The sequence below is a fragment of the Lactuca serriola genome, chromosome 4 (genome assembly GCF_051521515.1).
Source record: "Lactuca serriola cultivar US96UC23 chromosome 4, Lser_US96UC23_V15, whole genome shotgun sequence".
NCBI lineage: Eukaryota > Viridiplantae > Streptophyta > Magnoliopsida > Asterales > Asteraceae > Lactuca > Lactuca serriola.
Genome location: NC_136411.1, coordinates 20,786,175 through 20,796,436, shown reverse-complemented (window position 1 = coordinate 20,796,436; position 10,262 = coordinate 20,786,175). Strand labels below are relative to the sequence as shown.

The 10,262-nt window shown below is 36.5% G+C and overlaps 1 protein-coding gene across 1 annotated transcript; it reads right to left on the bottom strand.

Annotated features, from left to right (window-relative positions):
* Positions 1-7,620: 7,620 nt before the first annotated feature.
* Positions 7,621-10,047, bottom strand: LOC145101159 (DELLA protein GAI1-like). Its single transcript, XM_079038330.1, has one exon. It carries the CDS (start codon positions 9,798-9,800, stop codon positions 8,028-8,030), a length of 1,773 nt encoding a protein of 590 aa, XP_078894456.1. The 5' UTR covers positions 9,801-10,047; the 3' UTR covers positions 7,621-8,027.
* Between the last annotated feature and the right edge of the window lie 215 nt (positions 10,048-10,262).

Genomic DNA, 10,262 nt, shown 5'->3' with positions numbered 1-10,262 from the left:
TGAAACTTTTGTTATCTATAAGTATTATGGCTAACTCACAACACATAATATTCATGCTCCCATTAATATGATAACTATATCCTTACTAGCATAACACTTATGCTCCCACTGGCTTTAACATGTATTCAGAAATCAGTTGGACTTCTAGAAATCAATACATATTGACTTCCATTACCAAGGTTCATATTTATGATAAGTAATGCTTCGATAAGACTTTATCTAAGCTCATACACCTTTTATTAGAAAGCCCATATGTGTGTCCAAACTATTTCAGAACTTAAATCAATAAGTCCCAAATGTTCAGACTAATTGCCAAATCTCACAATTCGAACTATGAAGAGGGATGTCATAATCATAATCGAATTTGAGAATGCAAATATCACAATTGCTATCTCCTTAAAATCCTCCTAGTGAAAGCGTTTCCTCATAATCATTTTCATGAAATGGAGAGAAACCTTTTCACTTAGATTTTATGGTGTATGTGTTCCTATCCATGTGAATTTGTCATAACCATGATCACAAGACAATGTTTGTGACAAAACCAAACTCATATGGACTGAACTTGTTCAATCTTAATTTCTTGCCATCTGGCAGCGCAAGGGCCTACCATGTCTTCCAAGTAGTTGAACAACTTACCCATACAAATCAATGAACTTTCATTGATTAAGGTGCTTTGCCTTTATGAATTCAAATGAGAACTCATAGAACTCACATGCATAGTCAACCGGAAATGAGCAACGAAATAAGAATGTGTCAACATGATAGGTTACAAACCTCAAGTCATGTGTTAGTGATAGACAATATGTTTATTCTTGATTAGTTCCTGAAGCTATTCAAGACCATTAAGACTCCTATTGACCTCTTGACATATAAGATTCTATGTCAAGAAACATTCCTCGAAAAAACAAATATTCAAGTGTTAGTATGGATTCTTATCAAGAAAAACAATTCATATAATTGGTCTTAGTTGATCTTTGTCTTATCCAAGACATCACAACTACCAATTTCAAATGTGCAAGAGTAAGAAACATTTCTAATCTTCATTTGATGAGGGTTATAAACCTCCTTAAGATTTTTTTACTCAAGTCACAATCTTGGAGTATGACTCTAAGACTCGATTTGGGAACGAAGTATGATTCACCTTTTGATTTAACCATTTCAACAATTCCCGATTCCTCTTCTTAGCCATACTAATGCACAAAGGTGTCCTTAGAGGATCGATTGTGATAGGGTTTCATAATTACTAAGATGATCATAAAACACGATACATAAGTACTCTCCCTTTCTTTCAGATTGGAGAAACTTTTATCTTTCTGCCTAATTGATTCTTCTTATTCGTTCTGCTTTACATTGAAACCTTTTCAATGATTCAGAATTACACTTAATCTTGTAAGCATAACCATATTTACTAAACTTTTAGTAAATCATAACGAATAGTCTTTTCGTTCTTTCTGGTGGACTTGACTAGTTCACAACATTGTGTACTAGATCCTTTAGTCCTTCACTTGACTCATATTCTTATGTGAACAAGGAATTAGTCTTAATTTCCCAACTATGAAGGTTCTCATTCATCATACAATACCAGTTGCATGATTCCAAGTTTTTGTCCAATTGAAACTTGAGTGATGAGAATTATTCCTTATTTGGTAAAGTTTCGACACTACCTCAAATAACATAACTAAGAATCACATCCATTTTTAACAATAGAAACATACAAACATCCATTTTCACAAAAGTCATTGCAAGGATATATATATATATATATATATATATATATATATATATATATATATATATATATATATATATATATATATATATATATATATATATAAGACAAAAATCAAAATTTATTTTATTTATAAAACGCAAAAAACTTCTCCTTACAATGCAATTACAAATGAAAACTATGTTACTAAATATTCCTAAGCAATCTATCATAACTCCTATGCAGCAGCTCAAAAATCCGACCACCGAACCATGCGATCAAAATCCATCTCTTCTTGATCAGACTCATCATACTTTTCCTTTAAGCTTCCTTTCTTTTCTTCGATCCTACAAGACATCAAAATGCAATCTTATCACATCATGTATTAAAAATCTATAAATAGGAACTCAATAGAGTTAGATATTGGACTTACCTGAAGTAGAACCATACAATTTGATTTCACGATCTCTTAGATGTCTCATGTAGTCAAGGCAGTTTCGTATCCAATGCCCCTTCTCTTGACAGTAGAAGAAAACAGACTCTTTTGGAATAGCACATGGGAAAATTTCAGATTCAGCCTTTCTCTTTACCATCCGGTCAAACGCTTTGACCATGGCTAATCCCTTTCCATTGGGAAGAGAAGAAATTTTCCAGGACTTCCAATGTTGCCATTGTCAACGTTCATGGAAGTTTGGGAGGTTGATCTACCAGTCAAATTTGCTTTACCAGTGTGCCAAATCGTTGCTGATTCAGCAGCAATAAGCAAATAGGTAAGATCAATGAGGGTCACGTCGTGGTACATCATATAGTAATCTTTAATGAACTCACTATATGATTCAGGAAGTGATTGGAGAACCAAGTCAACAGCCAGCTTCCTTGAGACATCGACACCCAACATTCCCAACTTGTCAATGTGTAACTTCATCTCCAAGACGTGAGCACATATAGACTTTCCATCTTCGTGTTTGATTGCCAATAGGGATTGAGTGACCCTGAACTTTTCAAGTCGACGAACACATGGGTCAAGGAGAATTATTGGAGGAGGTGGAGGAAGTGAAGCATGATTTCCATTTCCACGATCCGATCATGGAATATCATCTTCATGTGGAAAGGTTTTTCCAAAGGATTTAGGAAGACCATAGTTGTTAGAATTTGACATTTACAAAAGGGAGAAATTCAAGTTAGTTGATTTAAGTCCTTAATATAACACCCAAATGAAATATTAAGGCTAGGACCCAACACAATATTCTACAATTCGGAAGAGGATGCCGTAATCCAATTGTAAAATATTTAAAGGTAGGTAAATGATGATTTACCAATTTCCACCATGGAAAACGAAAATGAAAATTTAGGTTTTAAATGAATTGAAACTCCTAGATCTTTTGAGATTCATTGAACTTTTCAATGGCATGTTTAATCTCGATCATGCCCTTCAAGTTTGTGACTGGGATACCGAGGATCACAAATAAGGTGTGAATATCCATGCAAATTACTTGGTACTCTCTAAGACATTTATCACCTAATCAATCTGCCAGTTAACCATAAGCGCTCCATTGATCTATTATGATAATCTACGAGCTACCCATTTCCATCCTTCATTAGTCCCATATTAGTGTGTCGGTTAACCACACACGCTCCACTAACGACCAACGAGGTGCAATGTGCAATTTCATGGATTAGCACAAAATTCACATTTTCCTAAAGTAACTAAGATTTGGGAATTTTATATAAGGTGTTTAGTTACTTCGTACTTCATTATACTTATAATGGAAGGTTGTGTCCTATCCTACCCGTTCGGTTAACGACCCTACAGTGGTCAAGAGTGTGTTGGGTAAGAGGGGATACCTAATGGCGTTCATTTTACAAGTTGCTTCCTTAAACACCCTTTATAGACTAGCTTCGTGAATGAGGCCTACTAATGGTAAGACTGACATTTACTTATACATATATAATATATTAGACTTTTAATTTTATATAGTATAAGGGTGTATTTTATACTTTTAAAATACCAAGTGGTTTAATCTATTAATAACTTAAGCTTTTAATTTGATTAAACTTAAACCATATTATTATGGATTTATTAATTCTCTCTTTTAATTAAACACTTAATTAATTTAATAAAACCACAAGGGTGTAATTTGAACTATTCAAAATACTAGGGTTTTAGAATTTAATATTTCAAAATTAAAACTTTTAATTAAATTTTAAATTCCAAAACTTGGGGGAAATTTTTGAAACCTTTCAAAATATTAAGGTTTAACTATTTAAATTTAAAAAAAAAAAAAAAAAAAAAAAAAAAAAAAAACTAAAACTTTTAATTTCAAATTTAAACTATAAAACCTAAGGGTGTAATTTAAATCTTTTTCAAAATTACTAGGTTAAATATTTGAATCAAAATAATCCTATATTATCCATATTTAATTATATCCACCAATTTTGATAAGGATATCCATACCAATCACAAAAAATCAAATTTAGGCAAGAAAAACAAGTTTTGGTAAATATCCTAATCGAAATCCGGCCAGAAAATCGAAAATCCCGGCACCAGGACACACGACTCGTCGAGTTCATGCAACTCGTCGAGTCCATACATGGACTCGGCGAGTCCGCCAGTCAGACAGCAAGTTTTTCGATTTCATGATCTTTGGCAGTTCACTTTTGCATCTATTCAATAGAAAAAACGACCTAGGCTCTGATACCACTGTTGGGTTTTGAGCATAACATCATTCCTGTGGTGTACATGAAACCCTAATTGCTTTGATCTAGGTTTTTCTATCTTGAACATAAAACTATGAATACCAAAGCAATAACCTTATGACTAGCATACATATATCGAAAATCCCATATGATTAGGGTTAGAATCTTTAGCTCTCTTGTTATGTAGCAATAACAAGTTTAAACCTTCTTGATCTTGACTTCTGAAAGCCTAGTTCCCTAAGTGTTGCACCTCTAATGGAGTCACAAACACTCAATGCAACAAGATAAATTAGAAGAGAAGAAGAATTTGTCTAGGGTAACTCAAAAAAGAAATATGGCTGAATCCTCATGTATAAGGGTCTATTTATAGTTGAGGCTATTAGGGTTTTAAGGTGGAAACCCTAATTTCCTTGCTTAGGCCTTAAGCAATCCATGGAGCCCTTTTAGAAAGCCCCTTGGACGAAATCCTTATGGGTTTCCGATAGATTTCGTCCAATCTCTTTTATTAGGAGTCCATAGCCCAACTAGCAACTAATAGTTAATTACAATATTAGTCTCCTTTATTTAATTAATCTCTTTTGATCACCAAATTAATTCCAAATTAATTTCTTATCAATACTAATTAAATAATATGATTTCCAAATAATATACTAATCTTGTAATATATTAATAAAACCATTTTAAGTACTAATTTATTATTCATAAAATAAATTCTACTTTCTCTCCTTTTGTCATCCTATCAAGTTGCATGAGTGAAGGCAACCCAAAAGGACCATGCTCATAATCAAATCAAGTACATACCAAAAATAGTTATGAGCTTAGACATCTAATCCAACACTACACCCTATCTGGACCGCTCTTCGATCCTTCGTCTTGACTGGACCGCCTCATAGGGCCTACAACCTATCCAGACCTCCCCGGGTATCTTGGCCTTTAGCACAAAGCAAGACAGCCTCAACCCAACTACAATATGTCAACATATACAGCAGATAAACATAAATACATCTAGAAAATACATGTATTTATACAGATTTACCAATCTATCATATAACCAGCATAACGTCATCTTATATACCATGATACATAACCTAGTGAGTCGACATTGGTGTCTTTGACCCATAAGTATAGTGAGGAAAACTCACCTCACTGTCTGAAAGATAGTAGAAATGAATGCTACTCCAAATGCCAACTCTACAGGTCACTTATACAACAAACAGTGACCTAATCTCAAACTATTGCTCAAATCACCCAAAATCCCCTAAGTCAAAGTTGGTCAAATTCCTGGTCAAAGTCAAAGTCAAAAGTCAAAGGAGATCATCACGTACTAAATACGCTCAGTGTACTCAGTCACTACACTTAGCGTAGTTAATCCTTTCCTGATTATGGGGCTCTAGTCAAATACGCTTAACGTACCACCAGGTACACACAGCGTACTCCACCAGTCTCATTTTCCTTCATTAAGTGCTTATTCCATTAAGATACCACGTCCAAAGCTCAAATCTAGTCTCAAATATCATTCTAAGTCATAATGTTTCCAACTTTATAATTTTCCATGACTAGTAGCGGTCTAAAAATCAAAGCTCTAACTTAAAACACAAACTCTAGCACCATAACTCTTGCATGGAGGGAAGAAAGGGACCAAGACCACATTTTTATGATTCCTAACACTCAAAAACGTCTAAAAGGACAACTCTTATGGTTTAGAGTAATCCATACTCATGAACACCAAGATTTTGGGACCAAAATGCATAAAAACTTAAGAACTAGCAAGATCCAAGGAAAACATTCATCAACTTCCAAGCTTTATACCTTCAAGGGATGCTTGAGGGTGAGATATTTTTGGATCTAAGTTGCCTTGAGCTTCCAAGATGATTCCACTTCCTTCTTCCTCCAAGAGCACAAAAATACACTCACAAGTTTAATAAGGTTCACACAATCGATTAAGGTTTGCAAGGGACGATTTGGGAGAATGGAGGCTGAAGGTACGGGGGCTCTCAAGGCTCAAGTTCCTTTAAGTAAGGTCCAAACCCTAAAAATTAGGGTTTGGGAGCCGCATGAGTACACCCAACGTACTCCCTAAGTACGCCCGACATACTCAAGGATGGCCACGTCTTCTTAACGATGTACGCCCAACGTACATGCCAAATTCTCATTTCCCTCTTATCTTCCAACGACCATAACTTCTTCGTCCCCACTACGTTTTCGGCGTTCCTTATATGTATGGAAAGGTATTGAAAAGTCCCGCAATCCTATCTAACTGATTTTGACTTACCACAAATCGATTTATCACCTTAACCCTCACAAGAACCCGATCTAACATTTTTCCCCTTTCAACCCTTGGGTACAACACACAAATCAAAGGGTTTAGGCTTTACAAACAACATCATCAACATTTAATAAGGTCTAAACATTTCTTTTCTCAAAGCCCAAAGTCTCATGATAATCCAACTTCAGATCATGGTCCCGAATTAAAAAACGGCCCAAAATAGGGTATACATGAAACTTTCGGAAACCACACGGAGGAGCAATGCCAAAAGTTGAATGATTAGATTAAAAATGTATACAAGTGACCATATAGACCAAAACTGTAATTTACTCTACCGAAATATTTTACTCATTATTTTACACGTCATAAGAACATTATTAGCATATTTTAAAAACATCTTGCGGTAAATTAGTTATAACTAATGCTATGAGTTATTTATATATTATCTCTAAAAAAACATACGCATTTCTTTTCTGTGGTTTGATACAGTTTATTCCGCCCCAAAAAAAAAATCCATATAAATTATTTCATCGAAGTGCACCAAATAATTTCTTCAATATAATAATGCAATTTTTTATACACATATATTGATCATATCCAATATAATTATATTATAATATTTTGCACTTCATACACCCAAAATTTATATTCCTTCATTCACAAACTATAAACATTCCAATATTTTTAAAGATTGCTGAAAATTATAACATTCTCCGTCAAGTAAAATTTAAAATATATTTATTTCTTTAGTAAATAACAATCGTTATTAAATATCAATAATTTGCTTTTTGTGTGCTAAATTCCTATTCATTTCATATTCGCTGTGCGTTTTATTCATAATCATATGTATTTGAATACTACACTATATTCATTATTATAAAATCAAGGATATTAACAAAATAAATAAAATAACATCGTTTTCAATATTAAGATACTATACATACGAAAGTACACATAATTTAATTGATTATTTCTTTAAATCCCACAAACTCCAATTTTGATCCTTTTTTACATCACATGCACAACCCCCACCAAAAAGTAACTTTTTTTTTTATTATTATGGAGGAGATTGAATGAAAGTTATCTTTTTAAGTATCATTTTCATCCTATCTCGTTCAACCCCTCGGAAAAGTACAAGGTTCTACTCCAAACCCTCAAACTTCAACTAATTGCCAATTTAACCCCTCAATTTTCAAAAACTGAAAAAAGATATAAAAAAAGATTAAAACAGAAGAACCCCTTTTGTGAAAACTAAAAAGAAAAAATCATAAGGTGGGCCATCTGAGAATTCTTTATTTCTTTAAAGATTTGCAGGTACTGAGTTAGCACGCCATCTCCGAGTTGACTTGGTCGAGTTCACCGGAGTTTCCAAGCGGAGGTGGTGATTAGTGGCCTGGTGTGCCAACCCAGCATCAAACAACCGTTGTTTTCTTCAACTCTGTAGCCGTCGCCGCCGGCGAATAGAGCCAACAACATGCTGGCTTGCTTGAACGCGTTGGAGCCGAGATGAACCGCTTCAAAACCGGATGAGTCGAGTCGAGCCTTCCACTGAGTCAATGTTTCGTGCCTTTCGACTCGGTCTGGTCCTTCGCATGCAACCACGTTACAGATCTGCTTTCCAAGATACACTTCCGACATGATTTTATCTTGGTTGCTCGCCGGAGAAATAGCACCTCCTTCAACGCCTCCGCCGCCGGTGCCACTGCTCTCAAGCGAGTCAAACAGGGTTGAGTAATAATGCAATGACTCGGTAAACCTCTCCAGAAAAACCAACCCGTTATGATTAGCTTCCTGCTCCACCACCGTTAAAATCACCGGTTTCATTTCCTTAACCGCCGATAGAACCTTCTCGACCGCCCCTGGTCTAGCTAACAGTTGATGAAGCTCAAAAACCGAGTTAACGGCGACCACCTCGTCGTCTCTTAAATCAAGCATCGCCGGTTCAAGATCCGCCAAGCTCTCGGCGACGAATCCCCTGTATTCAAACTCAACGTGGATAGTATCAGCTAATTGAGCCAATTTCCATCCCACTTCCTGCAAATGATCGGTATTGTCACCGGAGGGAGGCCCGATTCCGGTTAAGCGGAAAGTTGGAGGACCACCGGGTCTTAGAGCCAAAGCTTGCATCAACGCCGGCCACTGCATCCCTTGTTTCATACTGAAATCAATCACATGAACTTTCTTCTTCCCTGCGAAAGCTTCTAATATTGCTTGATTCGCCGTGAAGTGTGCGAATTTGAGGTACGGACACGTCTCGTAAAAATGCATCTGTAGGAGATCTTGAAACGCCGGAGAGTCCTGCGTTGTCTGTGGTGCTAACCGGTAAATTCGCCGGGCAAGTGCCTCGGCGAAATAAGTAGCGACTTTCCTCATGGCGCCAGCTTGAGACACAGCCAACATCCCGGCTTGTTTAACCAAGTTTTCAGCGAGAGAAAGATTCTCTTGTTGAATAGCTTCAGCGCACGCCATTAAAGTATGCACAAGCCGGATCCCATTTTCTTGTGAATCTACAAGCACCACCGAATTTGAGTTGGGATTAGGCTTCGAGTTATATGAAGACGAGGCGGATGTGGCACCCGATGAAGAAGAAGGAGAATGTTTTGCTTTTTTCGCCGGAGGGTAAATCGCGTTACCGGGTATCGCTTGCAGATCGTCCACAAAAACAGATGTTAAACCCGGCGAGGGAGCAGCGGCGCCGGCGCTAGCTGAGCTGGTGTTCATAAAGGAATCGTCAATCATTGGTGCTTCAGTTGTGGGATTAAGCTCACAAATCATGGATTCAAGCCACGACGAGAGATCAGAAGGATTATAATGAACGGAATCGGAAGCAATTTGAGACAGCCCATCATCGTTCCCCAAAACTCCTTCGAGATGCTCAATCTTCTGAGCAACATCAACCATATCAGACGACTTAACTTTGTATCCCAACACTGCCAACAGCTCATCAACGCCGGCATCTTGATCATCAAACTCATCCCACATGTTCTTCCCTTTTCCAGTCACATCAGAAGTAAAGCTGTTAAGGGCAGGTCCAGTTGTAGCCGAAGAAGCGCCGCCGCGGATAGAGGTGGAGGTGGAGGTAGAGTTAGGGCAGGCTATTATAGGTTTTTGCGGGTGATTTGGTTTCATTTTTGATAGTTTGAATTGGGAATTGGGAATTGGGAAATTATGGGTAATGAAATCGTGAATGGAGGAAGAATCTGAGCATTGGAGGTTTTTTGACTAGTGAGAAAAACGCACACCAGAGTTGCAGAGAAAAAGGTGAAGATGATAGGTGGGAAGTATAAAAATAGTACAGAATGCAACTGGTGCGTTTGAGAGAGAGAGAGAGAAGGAAAGAAGGGGCTCGACCTCCCATGAACCAACAGGCGGACAACACAACACCACCTTCCTTCTCCTTATCCTCCCTCACTTTTTTACATTTTTTTTTTTTGAAAACTTCTTACAATATAGTAATTATTTGTAAAAAATAACTAAAGGTCAAATCAAGGTTATTTATACATGGTTGAAAGAATAAGTGATGGTGAACAAAGATAAATTTAAAGTTTCTAAATATGGTTAAGGAGTTGAGAGATTTTAAGTAGGAATGTT